This window comes from Chaetodon auriga, chromosome 4, assembly GCF_051107435.1.
Source record: "Chaetodon auriga isolate fChaAug3 chromosome 4, fChaAug3.hap1, whole genome shotgun sequence".
NCBI lineage: Eukaryota > Metazoa > Chordata > Actinopteri > Chaetodontiformes > Chaetodontidae > Chaetodon > Chaetodon auriga.
In genome coordinates this window covers 8,309,651-8,333,769 of record NC_135077.1, presented here as the reverse complement: position 1 = coordinate 8,333,769, position 24,119 = coordinate 8,309,651, and the positions used below count along the sequence as shown (strand labels likewise).

The 24,119-nt window shown below is 42.4% G+C and overlaps 3 protein-coding genes across 4 annotated transcripts; 1 reads left to right on the top strand and 2 right to left on the bottom strand.

Annotated features, from left to right (window-relative positions):
- Positions 1-1,228: 1,228 nt before the first annotated feature.
- gde1 (glycerophosphodiester phosphodiesterase 1) lies at positions 1,229-6,840 on the bottom strand. Of its 2 annotated transcripts, none has more exons than XM_076729106.1 (6): positions 6,109-6,840; positions 5,338-5,513; positions 4,131-4,236; positions 3,664-3,756; positions 2,778-2,989; positions 1,229-2,673 (listed from the first exon to the last, which is right to left on the bottom strand). In XM_076729106.1, the coding sequence occupies exons 1-6, from the start codon at positions 6,361-6,363 to the stop codon at positions 2,526-2,528; spliced, it is 990 nt and encodes a 329-aa protein (XP_076585221.1). In that variant the 5' UTR covers positions 6,364-6,840; the 3' UTR covers positions 1,229-2,525. The 2 variants fall into 2 exon arrangements, with proteins under 2 accessions (XP_076585221.1, XP_076585222.1); XM_076729107.1 differs by lacking the exon at positions 6,109-6,840 and adding an exon at positions 5,746-6,037 and having other exon boundaries at positions 1,237-2,673.
- Positions 6,841-6,880: 40 nt separating this feature from the next.
- On the top strand, positions 6,881-8,798 carry tmem186 (transmembrane protein 186). Its single transcript, XM_076729108.1, has 2 exons — positions 6,881-7,009; positions 7,583-8,798. The coding sequence occupies exons 1-2, from the start codon at positions 7,007-7,009 to the stop codon at positions 8,240-8,242; spliced, it is 663 nt and encodes a 220-aa protein (XP_076585223.1). The 5' UTR covers positions 6,881-7,006; the 3' UTR covers positions 8,243-8,798.
- Positions 8,799-10,293: 1,495 nt separating this feature from the next.
- hmox2a (heme oxygenase 2a) lies at positions 10,294-13,610 on the bottom strand. Its single transcript, XM_076728410.1, has 7 exons — positions 13,537-13,610; positions 12,738-12,857; positions 12,501-12,618; positions 11,909-12,076; positions 11,426-11,749; positions 11,182-11,314; positions 10,294-10,968 (listed from the first exon to the last, which is right to left on the bottom strand). The coding sequence occupies exons 2-7, from the start codon at positions 12,827-12,829 to the stop codon at positions 10,841-10,843; spliced, it is 963 nt and encodes a 320-aa protein (XP_076584525.1). The 5' UTR covers positions 12,830-12,857; positions 13,537-13,610; the 3' UTR covers positions 10,294-10,840.
- Between the last annotated feature and the right edge of the window lie 10,509 nt (positions 13,611-24,119).

Below are 24,119 nucleotides of genomic sequence, written 5' to 3'. Positions count from 1 at the left end.
AAAATAAGTAAACTTTTCAATAAATCTTCTGAAACTTGAAAATACTGCAGTGTGTTCTTATTGTGTGTGTGTGTGTGTGTGTGTGTGTGTGTGTGTGTGTGTGTGTGTGTACGCTTTAGGGAAATGTGCCAATGTCAACATTGCTTATAACAAAAGTGCCTCAAATATAGGCCACTTATTTATAATGTGCAATTATTATTTAACCACATCCAAAACCATGATCATGTCTACTCTTCCATTATTTCCCAATGTTGAATTCGGGCTTTTGAACTTGCCGAGTATTTCAGTAGGATTTTAAGTTTCCCTACGACTACCTTCTTTTCGGGGCTTTTACTTTGAAGTTGGAGTCGCTTTATTTCCGCTCTCGTTGTTACTGTTTATATCCGGTCGGACTGCTTTACGGAGCAGGGCAACCCCCCTCAGTGACGTCACTACACGCCCCTCAGATGGGGCATTGGAGGAGGAGCGGAGAGATCACCTTTCACCTAATAAAGCTGAGGCGCAGATGAAGAAGACCGACATAAAACGGTGCTTTTCTGCAGTCTGCAGCTTTGCTTTCAACTTAATTACTTATTAAATAATAACTGGAAGAGTCTGACGAAGATATACTATTTAACTAATATTTCTAAGGACTGACAGCATGCGTAGCGTCACACAAAAGCTTCCAATAAACATATTTTATCTCCAGTTGCAAACCATCCACTATTACACTGATCTAAGTGCATTTTTTATTGCATTCCTGTATCGTAGACACACAACAGAGTCGTCACAGGTAACCTGTGTCGCTGATGTGAAAATCACCTGAGTGGCTCTGCACAGTGTCAGCTGACAGTCTGTGTACTAAGTGAAGATCAGGGGGACAAGAAGCAGCTCAGACAGGCTTATCCAGGGTGATATCTAACACTACACCCCCCCCCCCCCCCGTTCATCTGTACTATGTGGGTTAATGACAACAGACTCCAGGCCAGGAGGCTAATCATCAACGGTCCACACTACAAAGGCTTAGCGCCTATGCTCACTTTGTACTGTACGAGACACAGTCATCAGCTGTCACACCGTGCTACCCCTGTACCCTACAGCCAATAGGCGTTTAGATCAGTGTTTAACTTCAGTCCCACGCAGTCCCCTGGTCTCAGTAGTGTTAAACTGACACATCCAGCACCCGCCCACTCTGCATCTCCCATTTCTTCAGATTTTAAGACTAACAGAGGAACAAGTCTCACACTTTCACTCATTAAATCATGAATCACTTTTAATGATTTTAAAATTGTCAAGTCAAATCAATTCAGCGTAGATCAAAAGCAGGTGAGACTGATGTTTGGGTCACAGAGTCTATAAACACAAGTAGTCCAGCTTATTTATTCATTTCAGATCACTGTCAAGTCTGAAAAGCTCTCTAGTTGTGAATTTAACTTGTCAAACATAGATGTTATTAACATGAACAATGGCTGCATTCCATGTATGTTTTGCACTTCTTGGGCCCTGATGTTGCAGATGTTGGCTCAGACACAGCTTGCTTTCGCACCTCAGCACAACAGAGATAATGTCATTAGTTACACCTGTGCTTCTGCTATTACACACATCTGCAGTGAGAACGGTCTATTTACTGTCTGTCATGCATTGTGCAGACGTCAGTCGGTCATCTGTCAGGTCTGTGGAAAACCTTCTGCAGATCGACGCCAGTTTTAAGGCATCAAATCTCACACATTCATTATTTGTTCACTTCACTGCCTCTGCACTGTGCTCCTGTGTTACTAAATTGTACTTGAGGGAGATTCTGATCCCTCCGCGTGCAGCTGAACAGGAGCATAAAAGCTTTTGGCTTCATGATTTGACAGAAGAAAGCTGAAATACTACAGGAGTCACTGCTGTCTCTGCAGATGCCTGAATCCACTACCATCAACCAAATGAGGTTTCTAAAAACAAAGATCACATCATTTTTTTTTAATAAATAACGTTAATCTTAACTGTATGAAAAGTCACTATTTGTATGCCAGTCATGGTCTATTCTACATTTCAGTGGCATATGCGCAACAAAGATATAAATGTTCATTTATATATAAGTTTTTATTATTATTAGTTTTTTTTAGATGTGATAGAATAATTTCTGGGTAGTTTAATTCAGACTAATGACCTTTTAGAGAGTAAAAAGTACAGATAGTGTAAGACATTAAAAGTCTCGAAAGACAGTAAGACAGACACCATTACCAGCAAAAAAAAAATCATCATTGCAGTCCTGAGTTGTTTAATACAGTACGATTGATCAGTCGAGCTCTGTTATAGACACTTACGACCAGAATGCCTCAACATGTCTGTTACTTGGCCTCTTGTACGGCGCCCAGCCCGGTCAGCTCGATCGGCTCAAACAAGGACACACACTCAGTGAGGAAAGAGTGTGTGGGGACAAATAGTGGCATTCGTCCTCTTACCTGATGCCACATTATGGGTGATGAGTAGACTGTGAAATGTTCCTTTCGTATGGATTCGATCTCTTTATGTCTGCTGTATGTGTGTGTGTGACTTCATCAGTAATGGGGGTCACAGTCTTCCACAAGGCTGTCTGTGATGTAGTTGACTCGCAGCAGCTCCTGGTAATACTCTTTCTCCACTCTTGTGTTGACTGTCCAGGCTACCACCTCCACGCCCCTCTGGGCCCAGTACTGGACATAGTCTCTGCAGACAGCACACACACACACACACACATGCAACACAGTTAATCTCTAGTGTGGACGGCATGATTAGGACATGAGTTCATGGCCTCCGCTGCAGAAACTCACGGTGACACAAAGTTCTTCTGTATGAGGAAGGCTGAGATGCCGCAGAGCTTCCACAGTACATGATGGTGCGCCCAGTCCAACACGATGTCCATTAACGTTAGCCAGTGGTGTTTCCATAGTGACGAGAAACGCGGGGCGCCATCTCCAAACCGACTGAGGCTCCACGGCCGGTGAGTCAGTGCTGTGACCACCTCTGGGTCGCTCTGTCTCATCTGGGCCGGAGTGGACCAGAGACGAAACAATGTGAATGTGAGCAATATGACAGATAATAGCAACGATGCAACACATGACAGGAATGTGAGCAAGTATGTCAGCTACTCAGTGCCAGTATGTTAACTATGACACACTGGGAGGAGGAAAGCCAGACAAAAAGTGAGCCTGTTCTGTTCCAAAATATTTTGCTTGCGGTTGTAACAATATTCTTAAGTATTTATACCAGCATGTCATGTACAGGAGTCTCAGCTCAAAACAACCCATGAACCAAATAACTGTAATTCACATTTTTGTGTGTGCAGAAAATAGATTTGAAAGTGCTGCTTCATCCAGAAAGCCTGTCATTTGTTGTCTGTTAGGTAGCTCATACTGGTCAGGCCATCCCAGCTTGGATAGCTAGCGTCTGTATCTCTGGAAATACAGCAAACATGGCAACACATTTGTAATGGCATCGCCTGTGGTGTAAGTTCATCTTCCCACAGTGGTGAAGCTGCACACACACAATCATGGAACTTCAGCTGAAATAGCTTACCCATAACCCAACAATGGAGGGATGTGAGCCAAACTTTGCAAAAATGTTCACACAGTGTCACTTGTTCCTCAGCAGTTTGACAGTCAAACACAGCAAATGCGACTCCCTTCCAGCGTCCAGAAAGACAAAGAGCTCTCTCACCCTGTAGATGACTTTGGGCTCGAAGGAGCAGACGATGCTGCTGTTGTAGAGGACTGGATGTTTCTTATACAGTTCTTTAAGGGCTGCGGCTGCCTGAGAGGAGAGGAGAAGACACATGGTTATTGGGGGGGCAGCCAACTGGTTAGAATTGTGTGTGTGAGGCTTTACCTCACCGTGTGTGTGCTTATTCAACCACTTGGTGGTAAGCAGCAGCTGTGGATGTATAGACACACTGCTGTGGGCCCTGAACTCAAGAATGCCACAGCCTGAAACAACAACCACCACGATAGCGTTCCCTACTGGTGCAGAAATGTGCTGAGAAAGGAACCGCTCGTTAAGTGGTTAAAAGTGCACTGATGAAAGACTTCACTGCATCTTCCAGCTCTGGCTCAGTTTGTAGTGACAGATCGATTAAATCAACAAGTATGACAGACAGACTGCACGTTTGTTTGTTTTGCTGGCTGCACCTCATCGGGATGACCTTTGACATCAAAGTAGACGGTGAGCTGCAGTTTGATGCACTCCTCCACTGCCTCCTCCAGGGTTGGGATCTTCTCTCCAGCAAACCTGTCCCTGTTGACGAAGGACACAAATGTTTCAGCGGCGTCTCGGGCTCACATGCATGTATCCTTTCAAACAAATTTACTGTTTGCCTGGTAAACATTACACTTTGATAAGAGATACACCTAGATTTCCTATGAATGCATTATGATGAAATGCACATGATATGCTCATGAGTGTCTGCATGCAAAGGCTCTTAGCATCTGTCTGACACTCCATTTAGGCAGGACACAGTTTTCATGGGTGAGGCCAGACAATAGACTAACCTCCAGGATGCCAAATCAGACATGTAAAGCATTTGTGCAGACTTTGCTCCAGTAAAAACAACCTCAGGAAACAGAAGTCTTGTGCAAACTGATGTTGTGGAGCAAATATATACGTCTAGGTTTTCATAGGTGGGGGAGGAAGTCTTTACTTCTGTAATGATCATCCCAAATATTTGCACACCTTGACAGTATTATCACAAGCAAATTAAATGGCTCTCAAGAGTTAAGTAACTAAAGCACAACAGGTAAGTTGTCTGCACTACAGCTGATTGCCTAGGATAAAGCAGCGTATCAGTGGAAAGATAGTATTCTGATCTGCTGCCTGAAGGCATTTCATCAGCCCCAACATATAATGTAGGCCAGAGTATTTCAGCCTCCAGCTATTCCAACAAACACGCATGACTTGTTTGATCCGGTGCAGCACCTCCAACACCTCATCACAATCTAACAACTGAGTTAAAGTGCAGTTCCTCCAAACATACTCAACAATCAACACTCTAAACTAATCTAATCATTTCTACTGACTGACGATATCTTCAGTATATTTTTGCTTTAAGTTCAATCTGTCCTAAGTAGGAGCAGGTTTTAAAAGAACATCTGGGTTTTAATGCAAAATGGAAACTGCCATTTCAGATGTTTTTCACCCTGTCAAGAATAACAAACTTGCGGAAAAGACTGAAATTATGTCCTAGCTGTAAGTTTCAGTTTAAACATAATATTTCTGTATCAGTCTGCAAAAACCTGAATCGTCCTAACTCAAAAGCAACAAAAGCAATAAAACAAAAAACAAAGTCTGCCATTTGTCTGTGTGCTTCTGTGTGTATTCCTAGTACTCCTTCTTTCTCACCTGAGTCGATGTTTAGCAGCTGCATCCAGCTTACCCAGCTCAGACAGTCTCATCCGGCTGAGGGGTCCCGACCCGTTGGTGGTCCGGTCCACAGTGTCATCGTGCATCAGTATTGGAACGCCATCTGCTGAGAACTCCAGGTCCAGCTCCACGCCTGTCGCCCCATTCTTACTGGCCTGGAGCAGGACACACAACCAAAAAGGATGGAGGTATTTCAGGAGGGCTTGTTTCTGGTCATGTGGTCATGACATGAATCTGCTGCCTTTTTGAATAACAAGAAACTGCAATATAGAAATGCCAAAGAAATACAGTATGTCCATTATTTAGCTGTGCATTGGAGAGCACTGCCAGGTTTATTTTTCAAATCAAAACGCTGTTCTTTAAACTCTCAAATATTTATATCAGTACCTGCCTTAACAAGGCAGAAGGCTGAAGTCACACCACTGGCCTGCTGTACATCCTACAATTCAGTGAATGGCAGTGTGTGCAGTGTGTGCAGCTGCAGGACTGAATGTTGGCAGTGATGGTTCCCAGTGGATCAAAGGGACATGATGTTCTGGTGGATGAGGTAAATCCTGATCCCCTGGTTTTCTTGCCAGTTTACAGCACTAATGTTACGGTGTTCAATTTTGTCAGGGATGAAGATGTGACATATCTCAGCCTCCAGTGGTGTTTGCCCCTGGTAGCACACGCGGTGGGAGGCTGTGAATGAGAAGAACCATCCCAAAACATGTAAAGGGAAAAAACAACGCCCCCCAAACCTCCGCTCACCTCCCGTATGGCTGCTAGCGTGTTCTCTGGTGCGTCGTGACCACCGCCCCGGTGAGCGACCACTGACACCTTGCCCTTGGCTGGGTGCAGCACCTGCAGGGCCCGGCTGGTCGGCACCTGGGGGAACCGGAACATGGCCATGAAGAGGTAGAGGGAGGCGGTGAGGGCAGTAGTCCACAGCGGGCTCCGGGTCCCGAGCAGGACGACCACGAAGACGACCGAGTACAGAGTGACTTCATCTCCGATCTGCAGCATTGTTGTCCCCCTCCGTCTTTGTCTTGTCACAGAGCAGAAAGGAGCTCAGGCAGCTCCTGGTAGCAAAGGCGCTGCCGCCGGTCAGGTGAATGCTAACGTTAGCTAACGTTAGCTGTCCGTCTTGCTAAGTTTACTTTCTTCAAACGCCGTAACTCAGATAAGGTCATGCTCCGCCTAGCCAAGAGATAACATGAGCTCCTGAAAGTAATAGCTAAAACTCGTTGGACCTGGAGAAAACCTCCAACTGGTCTGACATTTAACGCGAGAAACAAGGAACTGCAATTGTTTCTCAGTTACTCTCTGCGGTGGATATGACAGCTCTGCCCCCAAGCTACGTGCCGTTTCCGCAAGCCGAAGCGCCTTTTTAAAGTAGATTTACAGGTTTTGGTTCTAGAGATTTTTGCCAAAACCTCAATTAAATGCTATCAAGTATTCATTTACAACTTTGCCGCAAGGGGGCACATGAGCTAACAAAACATGAAAACAAACAAACAAAAAACCCCGGCTGCGGAGTACTTCCGGGTCATGATGTGTGCAGTTCATGTTAGCTAACCTGCTGAAGTGTTACCTTGATGTGTCTTATTTCTAAAAAGAAGATTCGTGTTTCTGTGTTTTCCTTCTTCTGTTTAGCCTGTCGCCGATCATGGTGAGACTGGTTCTTTCTCAAACTCTTCCACAGCTTCCAATGTTTTGCCAGAGATCAGAAAATTATGTGAAAGTTGAATTGTTAGCCACACAAGCTAACTGCTGCTTTGGCTTAGATGTATGACAGCTCAGGCAGAGGCTGAGTGTGTCTGTTTTGTTTCATCTATGCTAACGCATCAGTTGTTACACGTTTATTGTTCATTTTTTTAATCTAACTGGCTGAAAAGAAGAACATTCCAGAAAAAAAAACTCTCAGTCAAAATGTCTCAGAGCCCAAGAAGATATCTTCACTTTGCTTCTTTTGTCAATCTGATGGTCAAAATCCTAAAAGGTACTCAGTTTACTATCATGAAAGACTAAGAAAAACAACAAATATTCGTATTTGGGATGCTGGAACCAGAGATGATTGGCATTTTTGAAAATAAAGAAATAAACAAATAAATAAAATAAATTACAACAATTAAGCAATACTTAACATTTTGCTGATCCATTTTCTGTCAGTCATCTAATCAATTAATCAGTGAATTGCTGAGGCTCTAATGAAGTGTCAGATTCATCTGTTGTTTTTCTACAGATCAGGTCAGTGCTTCTGCGCAGGTTAACCTCCCACATCCTGTCCTGTACCAGAGGATCATGTCTGCTCACAGGTCGGATACCTTATGGGGTGCAGCCCCATCCACCAAGTCACGCGCCCACCCAGCAGAGCGTCCATGGACCCTTTACACCTAAAATCTCAGCCCTGATGAAGTACTCTGACTTGTCCACAGAGAAGTACACTGTGATTTACAGTCTGCCGCACATTAAGCTCATCAGAGCTGTGTCCAGGCTCAAACTGCTTCAAACCGGGATCACCGTGGTCATCTTGCCCCCAGTGTTCTTCTTTTACCTCCAGGGAGACGTCCCCCTCTTTCTTGTCAGCTACACAACGGGGATAGCGCTGTTTGCTGGTGTCATGTTGTACACTGCCAGTCACTTCTTCAGGAGGGTCGTGGGCATGATGTACCTGAACCCGTCCCAGACCACACTCAAAGTGTCCCACCTCACCTTCTGGGGTCGGCGCCATGACATCTACCTGCCTGTGTCTGATGTTATGACCATCGGGGATACAGGGGACTCCATAAACGAAACGATATTGAAACTAAAGAGATATAGCAGTCCTCAGACGTTGTATTTCTCCACACATTTTGGAAGAGTGGTGGACAAACAGGGTTTCCAGAAGGTGTTTGGAACTTGAGAATAATTAGTTCAAAAGTACAGATTTGGACGGTAATAATCAACAATGAATTCTCCTCATTACAATGTTCAATATATAACTTGTTATGATGAGAAGGGTCTGTTTTCCATGAAAATTGCTTCACCAAAAGTTAAAGATTATACAGTGGAAGACTGTGGCTGGTGTAATTTGTGATATGTTAGCTGTTATCGGTCTGATGTGTGGACAGTGAATGACCCGTCAGTGAATTATTTAGTGAAACTTGTTATTGAAAAGGAAGGAGGCCTTAGCAGGACTGTGACCTTTAGAATGGAACAACATGTGAAGTGACAATGTTGGCAATAATATGCGAAGAACACTCAAATAACTTTTGTCCACAGACCAGGGACTTCATTTGTGAAGCAGAAAAGAATAAAATAAAATCCCAATCTTGGTATGAATGAGCTTGTCCCAATGTTTTTCAAGTGTTGCATTTAAAAAAAAAAACTGTACCTGACAGCACACGTGGCGGCATGAAATGCTTGGCTAAGCAGAAGTGCTCTGAAATTCCTACTAAAAACTATGTCAAGCTAAGAAATGAAGTAAGGTACATTTTAAAACGCTGCGACTCAGTTGTTAACACTGACTGATCACCAAATAGAAGATTTTTGCAAGGAGGAAGAATGTTTGGAATAAAAAAGATATCTGCTTCTGCAGTATCGATTTGCAAAATTTTTGTAGCAGCATATCAACATTATTGCTCACAAGGACATTGCTGATACTATGTGCTGATGTTAGGATTCAGTTTGAACTGTAACTACAGCCGGACACAGCCAAGCTCTTTTCAGACCACCTCTGCATCCTGCCAGTCACCTTCACACACTGATGACCATGACTGCTTAGCCTTGACCTCCACTGTGCCTGAACAGAACAGTCCCATTCATCAGTCAGACAGACTGTGGGAAGGGAGAACCAGAGTTTGAGAGCACTGTTACAAACACTGTTGCAGATAATTAACAGAACTTTGACTGAAAAAGGTGAACAACAGCGAGCAAATAAAACAAAAGGAGGAAGTTTCCTATGAAATTATTTGGAAACAATTGTCATTATTATCAAAGTACGGTGATAATAACGATAATATGTTTATCTACTGTATTCTGCTTTTGTAAGAATTCACTGATACTGTTACCTGAGCAGGTGACCTCCAAGCTGGAGGAGGAGCACTGGAGCTTCACTGAAACATTGTCCAGACTGAACACTGGAGGAGTTTGGCTTCCAGACACGTCTTGCTGAGTAAATGTGTTTGATCTTTGCTGAAACAGCAGATCCACAGTTCATCTGTCTGCACACTACAGCTGCTGTTCTCAGGTTCCAGTCAAACAGAAGGTCATCCACTGGTTTCCAGTCATTGTGGTGTTTCATTTCCAAACAGTCATGTAAAGCAGGATTATCATTTAATCAGAGCTCACAGGACAAACGATCACATGTTGCAGACACTGTCAGCACCATGGAGGTTTGGGTTTAGTTCTATACTGGCATGTTATGATATAGATGGCTGGATACTGAAGAATACGGGTGGATCCACACTTCAACAGAGCTCCACATAGAGTAGTAAGCACTTCAATATGACTCATTGGACATTTGGTCAAATTCAAACTTCTAAATGAAGTGGCAGGACCAGCAGAGTCAACCAAGAGAAAAGTGCATTGTGGATTTAAAGTTTAGTTTAAGGTGTCACTGGGCAAAAATTCCGTAACAACTAAATGAAGTCTTAGAGAAAACTAGACTTCTGCGCCTGCTCTAGGCTCTGTTTTCAGCATTTAGGAAATAGCAAAAACAGTGTTGAGGCTACTAAAACCAGACTCCAGGAAGTAAGAGAAGATTTTTATGTACTTGCGTATGTTTGTGGATGTTAAGTGATGCCTATGTTGGTTCCTGGTCTAAGTAACAAAAATGGTTTGTCTAATGTGATGCAACTCTGCAGCAACTTAACTAAATCTAACACTGTGAAAGTGCCATTAACTGGAAAGGTGTTAATCATTACACTATGCTCACCTCTTTATTACCGGATAGCAAAAAGCAGACACTGTTGTCAGCAGTGTTTTCAGTTTCCTCAACCATTGTTTACTGATTGAACATGACTGTCATTTATTTAGAATCTCAAACACACACCTCAGTAATCAAGCATGACAAAATGTACACACATCAGTGCATCTTCCATATTAAATACATTCAGTAATAATAATATTATACTCACATGAAAGAAGAGTATGCATTTGACATTTCTACGTGGTGATATGTCTCTAAACCTTGGGTGCATATTACTCATGAATACAGCATACAAAGTCAATGAAAGGCCATAAAGTCTCTGTTGGCTACAACGTCATAACCACAAAAGCTGTTTCCCTGCTACCAGCTGTGTCAGAGGCATAAAACTGTATCTTCCACTGAGAGGAATAAATGAGGGAAATAAGAATAAATACATATTGTGACTGAGGTATTATAACACAAAACATTAATTTAAAAAAATAGATGTTTGTGTTTTATTGTTTGCTACTTTCAGACAGGACGAAGATTTAAATTTGGCAGGATGAAACAGCGTCCTCCGCTCTTTGCTCAGAGATGACTGGCAGGGCGAGCTCACATGAGGTACCAGGCAGCGAAACCAGCGAGGGTGGCCACCCAGGCAGCCAGAGCCACCTGACAGGTTGGATGTCTGAGAAGCATCATGGCGAACTGGCATGTGTGGCTGAGATTTCCACTGGCAGCTGTAGAGAGGAGGAGGAGGAGGAGGAGGAGGAGGAGGAGGAGTGGAGAGCAGACAAAATGAGTAATAGTAATAATAAAGGAATGAGGCGAGGGAAGTGTTAACTATACAAGTGATATTTGTTTAGACGACATTGATAATATAAATGATTTGTAGGACTGTGTGCTTCATTCAGATCTCAACCATTCAAATAATGTCCCATTTAAATAATTACCCATTTTTGCTGCATAGTAGGGGCACTTGTTGATATCACCTCCCTCCATGATCTCTGCATGACTGTGTCCAAAACCTGCATCTTGGACCTCTTCTTTGACAGTCTTCCCAATCTCTTCAAGCTCTGTGAATACCTGTGTTCAGAATTAAAGGAGATTTTGTCATATGTTTGTGTTTGTCTGTGGCCATGATTTCTGTGGACATGTCTCATCGGCACTCTCGACCTATCCTCCCTGTTCCCTCACCATCATGTTAAAGCCAAAGGCCCGGTTGGACTCGTCCACAATCCTCTCTTTGGTCTCAGCGTCCAGCTCCAGCTCATTCATTCTGCTTCGGTAAAGCTGCTTGAAGCCCTTGTGACTGTGGATACCCTCAAACTGGTAGAAGTTGAGACCCTCGCCTGTCGAGGGGAGCTTCAGTGCCCTCTGGGCCACTTTCTTGAGGATCTGTCCGCCTGAGAGGTCACCCATGTAGCGGGTGTAAGAGTGGGCCACCAGCAGCACTGGGTCCTTCTCTCCCACCTCGTGGATGCGGTCCACATAAGGCTTGGTCCCTGCAGAGAGGCTCACCTGTGAGAGATAACGCCTTATCAGTCAGCGCGCTCTGCAGTTGTGTCATAAAACCAAAAGTCGTCATGTCTGAAAATTCATGCACCAGGTGATTAACGGTCCAGAAAAGGAGTCTGAGGCTCCACCTTGTACCCTTTATGTCGGAACATGTGAGCTGACCTGGCTCTCCCAGTCCTCTCCATACAAGTACTCGAGGTCCCGGGCGAGAGCCTCACGGCGGTGGAGCTCTGTGGGGAAATAGATTGGGGCGATGTCAGGATGGTCTCTGTTTTTCTCGATTTCCTCCTCCATGGCCGAGTAGACGAAATATAGAGCTGCTGTGCCCCTCTGGCAACACAGAAAGAGAGAGAGAGAAAAAGTGGGAGAGACACATAAATAAAATGATAATTGATATAAAGTTTCTGGCTTTTGAATCAAACTGGTGATTTGTGGCTTTAATGTTTAAATTGTTGGAGTTTAACAATTGCGATTTTTTAAATTTCTTAAAATAAAATTACAGACCGTGAACTGTGATAGAGACTGAAAGGGCAGAGGTGGTCACAGAGGTTACGTTCAAGAGCAAACCGCTGATAAATAACTGATAAACTTACAGCAGATGCTGCATCTGTTTAATAAATAATTTGTTAAATACAGTTAATAGTACCTGCCTGCAGCCTGCTGTTAGTTAGGTCCTTTGCTGACAAACATTTTTGCAACATCATCAGACGACTTATTATGAGCAACAACAATGCAAGAAGCTTTGGGAGATAACCTTGAACAGCTCTTTCTTGATGCGACCTCTGAGGAAATCTTTAACAAACTGGCAGTTCTCTGCTCTGTCGTGGGACTCCTTGGTCCCATCGGCCAACATCTCGGACAGGTCGGTTGGGCTTGGTGGGACAGAGAGGGAGAGACATGAACACTTGAGCCATTTGGCTGTTGTGTAAATAATTCCTACAGTGTGACAGTGCCACAACAAACCATTGACCGTGGAGGTCTTTCTTCATACCTAAGAACTTCGTCATCATCGTCCACAACAATCCTTGCCCCTCCGTTCTTCACACCATTGGATTTGGGCTCAGATGTCACCTTGGTTTCCATCTTGCTGTCTGTCTCACAGTATTTTCAACTTGAGAAAGCAGATAAAAATACATTGATCAACTGTGATACGTTTATGATGATAAGATATGAGACTGACATGAGACACCATGACTTATACGGAGAGATTCTGGTATGTTTATGTGACAGTGATGTGTGCTACTTCAAAAGCGGAAGAGAACAGCTAATAATAAACCATCGGGATTAAGAATCTTAAGGTATGTGCTTTTAGCGTTGTGAGTGAAAGATAACTGCTGACGATAACTCACTTATACTTCATAACACATGTCAATTCTCTGTAAAGTACCTCTTAGAAATCCACTGTTTCCGAAGCGCTTCTAAATTTAGGACTTTTATTGTGAAACCACAGGAGTTGGTCACAACATCCGTTACCCGGCTGATAAAACATCACAGTGATTTATTTATTTCTACGTTTAATGACAAGAATTACTGTCTTGTTGCCTAAAATATTCTCTTAATAATATTAGCATATAATAGTCATTTACGTCATAATATTGCAGGATAATAGAAGGAAATAGATGACATTAAGGTGGACAGTTACAAAACTGACACTGCACGTCTTCGGTATTATGCAAGTAGTCCCAAACACAGTTACGTCCCCCATTTAAACTTAAATAATACGATAAATACAAATACATAGTGTGTGTCATTACCGTATATTCAGAAATCAGAATGAAAAACTAGTTTACCTTATCAAAACAACGACTCCGCAGCCTTTCGCTACAGACAGTGGGACACAATGCACAACGCTGGCGGTTGATGTGACAACAAGCCAATCAAAGAGCTTTCTCTAGAGAAGCGACATAGTGATTGGTTAAAGCCTCAAAATTTTACACCAATCATCTTCCTCATCGCAGAAAAGAGGCGGGCCTCGTTCGACGCATGTGTCGATATGTGTTGTGTTAAAATAGAACAGGAGTTTTGTGGGAGATGAAATTTGAGCACAATTTGAGTGTCAAACAAAAGGCTTCGAAGCTGAAAGTTTCACACAATTTACGGTTTAATAAAAACTCTTGATTTATGTGCAAAATATGACCAGTGGGTCACTTTGTACTGCAGGCTTCATGAACTACAAATGACACATTTTTTAAGAGGTTTATTTTTTTTTTCAATGCAAAGGGTAATTTGCAATTAGGCATCTTGACATTAGGCTGGTAATTCCCCTTACTAATACATCCTGGTTCCTCTTCATCATATTTCATTTAATAGTTCAAGTAAATCCTCTCTGGCTGAAGTCTTGTTCACTGAATAAACGGCAGCAGTGTTTCTATTTTTTAATGAACAACAGCCTGCAGACAGAGTCGCCCTTCATGGCTGCATTCACTGACCTGCGTGGAGCTCAATTTCACGCACTCATTGGTCACGCTCTGTGTTGTAGTATGTTGTGTGTACCGCCAGGTGTCAGTAGACTCCATGTCATTTAGCTCATAACGGTATCAAACGATCAGACAATTTCATTCAGCAGCGGAGTGTCAATAATTCAGGTCAGCAATGGAGAAAAAAAGAACAATATGTGGTTCTCCAGGGAGTCCTCAGTGGACTGGGTATTATTTTCCAGTAAGTAGCTGCTGTCTTGCTCCCTTTGGCTGATATATGAATATTATGTGCTGTAGCAATATATAACCCCACTCAACTCTGCAGCAACTACCCCGATCCATAACTGTTAACCCCCCTGTTCGTTTGCTTCTCTAAGTTGTACCACCACATTCTTTGTTTTTCATTGCTTCTTCCGTATGATGACACGGATGCGAAGACATAAACACGTGTCTTGCTCTGGCACCAGCTGACAATGCATGATCATTGTGTGGTTTACATTTTGTATAGTTTGTCCTCCATTTACACACTCATGCTCACTGTCAACATAGCTGTGTTCGGTTTATCTATACATCTACTCAGGTTCAGCATATACGGATTGAACTGGATGTTATTGTGTGGTTGCAGTCACACCCTAGATAAAGAACACCCTCAGTTCACCTATGGGCTACCAAAAGTACACTTGAGAACATGAACAAAGGAACAAAGGTCCTGGATTGCATTTTTTTCCTCTGCAAAACCTCCGTGTATTGAAAGGGATTCTGGCAGCCCAGAGGGCTTCTTTCATGTCTTGAAGGGTCCCGGAGAGCGCTGCTCGACTGTAGGAAAACCCCACTTGTGCTTGCTGCTGTCCTGCTCTGAAACGTCCAACTGTGGACCCACCTCTGTTTGTTTTTGTCATTGTTAATAACTGAGACGAGCTTCCTATGATCAACAATATTGCATTGACCTCGACTCCAATGCTGCCCAAGTGATTTTGCTTTTATATTCAATACAACTTCCTGTGTTTATGAAGATTTTGGCTGCTTTTCTCTGACTCATTAGTCATGACAATATGAAGGAAGGTGCAGGCAAGTGGTGTGTAATACTCCTAAGTATGCCTGACCGCATGTGTTTTCCCAAAGAGGCATATATCACAATGCAACCTGGATACCAACATGTTTATATCCCTCCCTGTAAGTGCTAAACTAAGGCCATTGCTCCCTGGGGCTCACATGACGCTGCTATGATCAAATGTTCAGCCATGCCAGATCCTGATAATCACTCATCTATCACGCGGGTAGGTTGTTCCCGCACATTGTTTACCACATTCCAGATTGTTTTTGGCACAATATTTTGGATCTTTATTACACAAAAGGGAAACCTTCCTGTCTGTGAAGGATTTCCTCCTGTTTTCAATAATCAAAAGGCTCAGGCTAAAATAATCCAGAGATTCATCCAGGCTTGGTTCAAATTTTAGATCAGTGTGTTTTCTTAAAGGGTTTTATGGGGATAATAACAACAGTGTGGGTCCTTTGTGATTTTGTTGTATTTCAGTGACATTTTTCTGGTGTTTGACCTTGACCAGCTACACAAAACTGTGCTTCAGTTCCTTTTGGCCTGTCATTGTCAAAATATAGGACTCACTTCCTCACTGACTAATATGAACCAACAATATGCATCACTTTTTTTGGTAACATGCAGCTTTTAAGACTTATTGGTAACACTTTATAATACAAATACAGATCACACTTGCGTAACGCTGAACTAAAGCACGACTCATGATGATTCACTGCATGAATTAATACAGGATGTATCATGAATTCTTGTGCTCATTAACAAATGATCCAGTCACTATGACTTCATGTGACTAGTTCCCCCTTAATTGATCATCAGTTAAGCAATGTTAATTCACAGTTACTTCATACATTCACTGATATGTGATGAAGTTAGCTGCATTTCAGTTGCATAAAATTTATTTTTGGAACTGCATTTATGTGTTTATGTTTATCATATAAATATTTGCATCTGACAGCCAGTTTGGTAATAAAAAATAGCTTCGGATTTTTGTGAGAACAGGTGCTGTTCAGCTTTTTATGTTACTGGAATCAAGCAAATCTCATTGCATATCAGTTAATGTATGAAGTAATTGTAAATTAACATTCCTTAATTGATCTAAATTCAATGTGAACTATAAAGTGATTCATTTGTTAATGGTGAGCAACCAGATGTCATGATGCATCCTACGAGTCATGCATTATTTAAGTATATGATTTCTACCAACTTATTTTACCTGCATCTTTGTTTAGCTTGACACGACAGGTGACAGGTGAATGGACATTATGAAGGAGATTGCTGGACTCTCTGCACGTGCTGACTGAGATACGCGTTCATTTTGGTCTCTCTCATTCTATGTGAGACTTTGGGAAAAGCATGGACTGAAGAAGCCAACAGTAACACAATGTGACATGGATTACTAAAGATATGGTTTAATATTTAAGAAGTTCTCTGGAATGTGGTAATTTAAGTGACACATTTATCTAAAAAAAATGCAAGAAGCAGATTTGTTTTCTCACATCCTGCAGGATACGACACCAGTGTGCCACAGACTGGCAGCTACCAGCCATAGTCTCCTGATTTATAGGTGCAGAAAGTGAATGGCTTTGCGTCTCTGGTGGGGTTCAGGGGTGGGAGCCTGGACCTTTGTACCATAAATCCTGGTGGCCGTGGTGTCCTGCAGCGAGGGTGCTTAACCCTGCACCAGTTTTATAATTAGAAACACACCTCCCTATGTTCGCCTGCAGGAAACAACCCGGGCCTCCATATGTGTGCGAGGCTGAGGGCTAACAAAGAGAGGAAAGTGTACACATGGGGCAGGCATGCGATGTGATCACAGTCGAGTATTTGAGTGCTGCGATCACTTCATTAGAATGTGCAGGTGGATGAGAGGGCAGGATGGAGAGACCTTATGAGACAAGGTAATGAGACAGGGGAAACGAGCAGTCATACGTTTACAGTATGTTCCACTTAGACATCACTGAACTATGGGGTTATGCTACAGACAAAAGTCTGCAGGTTGACTCACAGTCATGAAGCGGTGGAATTTTACTGTTGACATGCAGTTACAATTCTTTTGAAACAGGGTGAGCTGAACACACCTGTGCATGGAACAACAGCTTTGTGTTGTATATTTGTTTATTTTTTATATTCACAAACAAAGCTTAACATAACTTTTAATATAAAGCTGTATACAGCTTTTTTTTTTATCATTGAACAGAGGTTTCTTTTCATGTAACCCACAAAGTTATGAGGAGGACTCTCTGCCGAGCTCTGCAATATAGGACATAGGGCGGACAGGAGGGACCCCCCTCCTGACTTTCACTGATCCCCTTTATATCAGCTATCCACTGTGTCTCCAAGGAAATCAAAAACACATGGAGCTGGGACAAACCTTAAGTCTGATTACAAAAACTTATATATTAGACATGGGAAATCCTATTTTATAAGTGAAAACAGTTACATTTGGTCGAAAGCCACAAAAGACAGGAAATCCATCTGATCCCTGCTTACACAAAATACACACAAGTGCTGCTGTCTTATAGTTCTGTCTGTTGTAGCCACTGATGCACAATCACTTAGATTTAATTCACAACTCACTGTATGTTTTTTCAGGCTATCAAGGTTCATTTTTTTTTTTTTTTTTTTGTCATTTTAAAACACAGGGTTGTGTAGTACAATGAATATGTAAGTTGTAGCCCAGTCATGCTGCACACACAAATAAGTTCCATTAAAGAAAAAACTCAATCAGAAATTTTCAGGATTGATTAAAGATTTCTACTGAACTGTTGCAAACACCTGCATTTGAAGATCATACAGTCAAACAGTACCAGAATGCATCATTTCTGCAAAGATAAATGGCTGACAATGGATCTTATCAAATTCTCTGTCAGGTCACTAAAGTGGTCGTCAGTTAGTGTTTTTTTCCTAAATCAGCCATAATATACAAAGCAGTCCGCTGAGCTACTAAAAAGTTAGACAGAAAGCACTTTTCTTCCACAGGAAGACGTGCTCTGTAAGCCCCACTAGTTTGGGAAGCCATCTTCTTGGTTACGCTTCACGCCATCTTCTGTTTCATCAATTGTTTTTAGGGAACATCAAGTCCCACCGCCCTGGCAACGCAACACAAAGATCTCACTAGAGGGATGTTTTTGAAAACAAAAAGAGTTCGGGATTCACTGGTTCACCCAATGTTTTTTCCAGTAATAGTGGAGGGGATGTGTTGTGGGGTAGCGCAGGGTGAGGCTGGGGGAATCTGACAATGGACAATGGATAAGCTGCATCACAACATCCATTGTGCTCTGGGGTGAAATGTCTCCTAGTTTGATACGCGGAGCCCAAATATTCCCTCCTTTGAACCAGACCCAAAATCCCTTCTTTCACCAGGGAATCCACAACAAAAATGTTCTATTTTTGAGTCTGGGTATTGAGACAGCGCTGAGGTGACATTAAAAATCTCTGTCTTATAAGGAAAAGGGAAAATATACACAGCTGAAAACTCTCTTTGGATTTAGTATTCCCAAATGACACTGGATAGGATATATGCTCCTTGTGTCTTAATATGGTTAATTAAGTACTCTAAATACACACTGTGTGCAACACACTGCATTAACACCCTCACAGAGAAGCCAGCAAAGTTCATGGGTTAATATGTACAACATTTGCACCCATTGGACACACTGGACCGTATTTCCCTCAGTTGGACTGAATCTTTGTCGGACAATTTCCCTCCCTTAAAAACACATTAAGCCGGCATGTGAGAGCGGTTCTCACACCCGACCTGTAGAGAAAAGCCTTGTGGGCCACGCTGCACATTTGAATTCATTGAAAGCGATGCCTCACCCAGTGGGGGGTTCCTGCTGAAAAGAGGAACGCGACTCAGCCTCGGCCTCAGAGACTAACACAGGATGGAGGGAGGAAGACTACTCTGCTCCAAACATTATGTACCCAGTGTTCCCGGTGCCACTCCTGATTGCTGATAGGTGCTGAAAAGCCCACTTCCTCATTAGACAGGTGTCAGGTAGGCACGGGGGAGACTGATTGGCTGATGAATTGTGTTTACCTTGGCAGCACTCATCAGACTGACAGTCGCCACGACAGAGCTGCGGGGGATTTCCTCAAGGTCAATCTCATCAATACTGAACAATGCCACATTACTAGATGAGGGAGGAAGGTTGCAGGAGGGTGTGAGGGTGAGGTGGAGTGGGGTGGTGGGTGCCCTTCGGGTGCTGAGTGATGTAATCTGGTCAGTTATTGTAGCGCTGCCCCTCGAGGCTTCAAGTACTTACCTTGAATACAGCACAATGAGCAGGGCAGGAAGTCAGTGTTTTGGTGTATATCAATGCTTGGCAGGTTTATTGCTTAATCGTGCCATGATCAGCAGCTCCATTGTGTAAACTGCAGCTTATGAGATGCAGTATACAGTATGCATGCAGTGAGAATAGACGATGAGCTATTTTAAATGTAGAACAGACAATGAAATGCAGCGAGGATGCAAACAATGTAGGCGATCCTGTGGCAGCATTAATTTTTATGGCTCCAAGTCAGAATCCGCAGCAGGTCTCTAAGGTGAACAGTCTCTGCTATCTTAGATCAAGGTGGCGTAAGGGAAGTCAGTAACTTCGGGATAAGGTTTGGCAGGTCAACTGTTTAAACCATGGGCCATCAACTACATTTGTCAGCCACTGCAGGGGCAAGATGTTCGGATGAAAGACCTAAATGGGCAATTATTCTTTAATATTTTAACTTCAGTACAAAAACAATGTTAATCTCGTGAGCCTAACGTTAGAAAATTGAACTTTTCAAAGTTTTATAATAAGCTGTGCTATGTTTACAGCTTTATGCCCAAGTTGCCAAAGATCATTTAAAGCTGCTACAATCAATATTATTATAGTAACTGTGTATCAAATGAAATGTGAAAGGAGTCACACAAAGTCATTTTGTTTAGAGTATATTAACAGCTTTCAGGCTGTTTCATTGGATAAAACCACTGCTCTCTGGACTTCTCCTTGTCTAGCAAAGTTTTCCACTATTTATTCTCCAGTGAGGTAATTTACTGCAATGAATGTGAAGCCCCCATTTGGTTTTGCAGAGTTCACTGTGTCTAGGTCAAGTTTCAGTGCGTGCATTATTTTACACTCTGCTTACTGTTCGTGATCTGACATGCTCAGAGAGAAAAATAAATCTCTGCCAGAAAATAATTCCTTAAAAGCACGTCGGCTTTCCCCAGAACCCACAGTTAATGAGACAATGCAGCCGATTGCTGCGAGGACCAAATGGAAAAATCAAATGCTTCATGTTTAAATTAATACCTCATTATTTCTTAAGACGGCATTTAAACCCCAGACACTTTCTGAGTTCCTGTTCCCATTATTCTGAGAGAAAGCTGTTGACCAGTGAGCTCAGCACACTCATTTTTTAGCACCATCTCCCCTAAATGACTGTGGCCTTGGAAAGGAAGAATATCAAGGTAACATGGAGACTATATAGCAAAGATTAATGTATGTCTTTAATACCTCTTCATAAAGCCGCACCTGAGATGAATTAGGCTATGATTGGCTATAGCTCATTTAAAATAGGTGTGTTTTCATAAAGCCAAAATGATCAGGTAATTACCCAAACACACTACTGTCATTCATCATCTTCAAATCAACAGTCCAGTTTTATCTGGACTTTTTAAATATAATAGCCTGTTGAGATATTTTGCATGTGTTAGTTACCTGCCTGTTACCTATTCACTACATATTGAAATCAGAGAATGGCTTTGAATGCTTTTTGAGCTTTTACAATTGTCTTATATCACATTAATAATCAATATTATCACCACATATTAAAGATAATCGTGTCACTCCACTTATGAGTCAAAATGAGCAGTAAATTTAACAGTGTGGTTTTATGTGTCGCTCTTTCAGAGTTGGAAGTTTTCCTCTGACCAGGTCAAAAACAACTGATGAGTTCATTTCCACAGCTTGATATATTTCCAAGGAATCAGATACAATCTTGGTATTTCAGTCGAAAGCTCAAGGACCATTTGTTCAGCACAAACTACACCCTGCTTAACATCAACTGCAGCCTGTCATTCATTATTTCTGCTATAAACTGACAGGGTATTGCCTGGTATTTCCATCTACACCCACACACTCGCATGCAAGCCTGCATACATGCTGTATGAGTGAAGGGCACACATGTGTTTGTTCTACCTTGTGTTTTTTGTGTTTTCCCATCTGTCATTATCTGTAAGAACCTCCAACAGACCAGCCTGTTTTTTTCTTTATAAATATCCTTGAAATGACTTTATTGCTCTTTCTATTCACATTAAATTTATCACTGAGGACACTTACATGCATGCTATCCCTGATCTGACCTCATGTGGGACATGAAGTTTACGTGGAACATGAGAAACCTGGATATTCATCTGCCTGTGTACATTATTTTAACAGTGTCTGCAAACTTGCTTACAAATACTCAATTGAAAACAGTACAAAGACAATATATGTAATGTTTGACCTCATCAACTTCATTGATTTTTCTAAATATATGCTTATTCTGAATTTGATGCAGCAACACATCTCAAAAAAATGGGGACAGGAGCAACTAAAGACTGGGAAAGATGTGGAATGCTCCAAAAACACCTGTTTGGAACATTCCACAGGTAAATAGGTTCATTGGTAACAAGTGATAGTATCATGATTGGGTATGAAAGCAAGGATGGAGCGAGGTTCACCACTTCTTAACACATGACTGTATGAAGGATATTACCACATCGACTCAGGAACACTTTGTGAAACTGTTGTCAGTAAACACAGTTTGTTTACTTTCTGTTTTTATTTACATTTACAAACCATCCCACCCGTTTTGGAATTGTCTGATCATCTGTGTGCATGTGCTTCTTCATCTCTCAGAATCATCAGAAACCTGGATAAGGTGTTTATACACCACAGAATCCTGGTTCCAATCGAGTACTCCAGATGATCACCAGGATACGAGCATGTAAACGCACTCATTCACCATGTCTAGAATGAGGAAAATCAGAGTTAGTCAGCCTTCGAAAGCCTTTCTTTCTATACTTTGAAATAAAAAATTTGGGTCAGCAAGTCAGTAAATTGCTCTTAACTCTTTAGCCATGCTAAGCAGCGTGACTCTCGGGTTAGACTGAAATATTTTAACCACTATCGGATGGATTTCCATGGAATTTTGCACAGACATTCATGTTTCCAAGAGGATGAATCATTTCGACTTGGGTGAGCCTGAATTTTCCTCAAACACCACCATGAGGTTGACATTTGTGGTTTTGAATGAGATATATCAATAAAACTGAACGGATTGCCCTGAAATTTGATATAAATATAAATTTCCCGTGTTCCCCTCGGGAGGGATTTTGCAACAACTGGTCATCTGGTCATAATTTCCATTAGTCCAATATTTATGCTTTTAACCAGTAACCTGCAAAACTCATGACATGCCCATGAGGTTCAGATGGACTTTGTGTTTGGTGCTAATTTGCAAATGCTAGCATGACAACTTGTGACAGTGGTGCCCACGATCAGGGTGTCAGCATGGTTTCTGTGAGTGTGTTGCTGATGCTGATGTTGCATTTAGCTCAAAGCACCACTGTGTGCAGACTCACAGAGCTGCTAGAATGACTGTAGACTCACAGTCTTGTTAAAAGGTGTTTGTCTTACTTTGGAACGAAGCTTCTGAATTCATGAACAAGGTATATGAGTCGAAGGAGCCTATCATTGTATCCGAAAATATCCCTGTCTCATTCCTTACGACTCTGTGGCGCTCGGAGCCTCTCCCTTTGGGACCACCGGCTAACAACTGCATACAATCAACAAGTGGATCACTTTTTTGTCATATTAGGGCATGTTGAAAAAGGGAGAGAGAGCAATGGGGAGAGAGAGAGAGAGGGAGAGAGAGAGAGAGAGAGAGAGAGAGAGAGAGAGAGAGAGAGAGAGAGAGAGTTCCTCCTCCAGATTCTCAGGCCTCTGCAGGTCTGTCTCAGTGGCAGAATGGACAGTTCCGGTGTTTGTGCCTGTTCCTGTCTCCCGCTGTCACCCTCAGGCGCGTCGCCATTGTTTCCGCATTGAGCGCCGGAGGTCAGGGCTGCTCCCTCACTAGCTTGCTCTCTCTCTCTCTCTCTCTCTCTCTCTCCCCCCCGACCTCGCCGTCCAGCAGAGGGAGGGGAGCTGGGAGAGTGCAGGAGGCCAGGCTCCAAACGGAGCCGGTCACACCTAAAAGAATCAGAGATGCATTTGGACAACAGGCTGCTGAGCTGGAGCGCTGTTGCTTCTGAGAGTGCATGTGGACACACACATACAAACACAGCTCACTTACACACGCACATGTCCACCTTTTGTTGTTCAGCAGGGGCATTCCAAGTTTTCTTGTAAACACTGTGCAGGTAAACAGACTGTTTGTCTGGTACACTGAGATTAGGAGCCAGTGACTTTACACTACTGGACTCCACTTTTCTCTGTTGAACAAAAATGCATTTATCTGCATTTACAAGTGAGCGAGTTTGCAAGTCCTGTTCTTTTACAATTGAGCACATCATTTTTCTGCTTTATTTAACTCCACACCATCCCACGCTATTCTGCTCTTCAGTTTCCTGCTGCATTACACCTTATTCTCTACTCTTAATTTCTATTGTCCTGCTTCTCTTCTCTTCTCTTCTCTTCTGTATTACTGTGGTTTTCGAACGTCTCTATGATCTACAAACGACACCATTTATTATTTGTCTCAAAGCCAGTCCCCAGTACAGTACACTGAATCAGCAGATAGCTGCACAAATTTTCTAAATAAAATATGCAAATAAAGGAAAAGTCACATCTCATCATTATCGTAGCTGCTGCCAACACTGAAACAATGTTTTTGTACCTACATCACATCAGATCTATCTTCAGACTACAGTGGTTTTACT

Excerpts from the sequence above, each read along its gene's own strand:
- gde1 (XM_076729106.1), bottom strand. The coding sequence starts at position 6,363 with ATGCTGCAGATCGGAGATGAAGTCACTCTGTACTCGGTCGTCTTCGTG. Across the intron at positions 4,237-5,337 it reads GCTGCTAAACATCGACTCAG|GGACAGGTTTGCTGGAGAGA; the intron begins GTGAGAAAGAAG and ends CTTCGTCAACAG. Across the intron at positions 3,757-4,130 it reads TCAAAGGTCATCCCGATGAG|GCAGCCGCAGCCCTTAAAGA; the intron begins GTGCAGCCAGCA and ends CTCTCCTCTCAG.
- hmox2a (XM_076728410.1), bottom strand. The coding sequence starts at position 12,829 with ATGGAAACCAAGGTGACATCTGAGCCCAAATCCAATGGTGTGAAGAAC. Across the intron at positions 12,619-12,737 it reads GATGATGACGAAGTTCTTAG|CCCAACCGACCTGTCCGAGA; the intron begins GTATGAAGAAAG and ends TGTCCCACCAAG. Across the intron at positions 12,077-12,500 it reads TCAAGAAAGAGCTGTTCAAG|AGGGGCACAGCAGCTCTATA; the intron begins GTTATCTCCCAA and ends CTGTGTTGCCAG.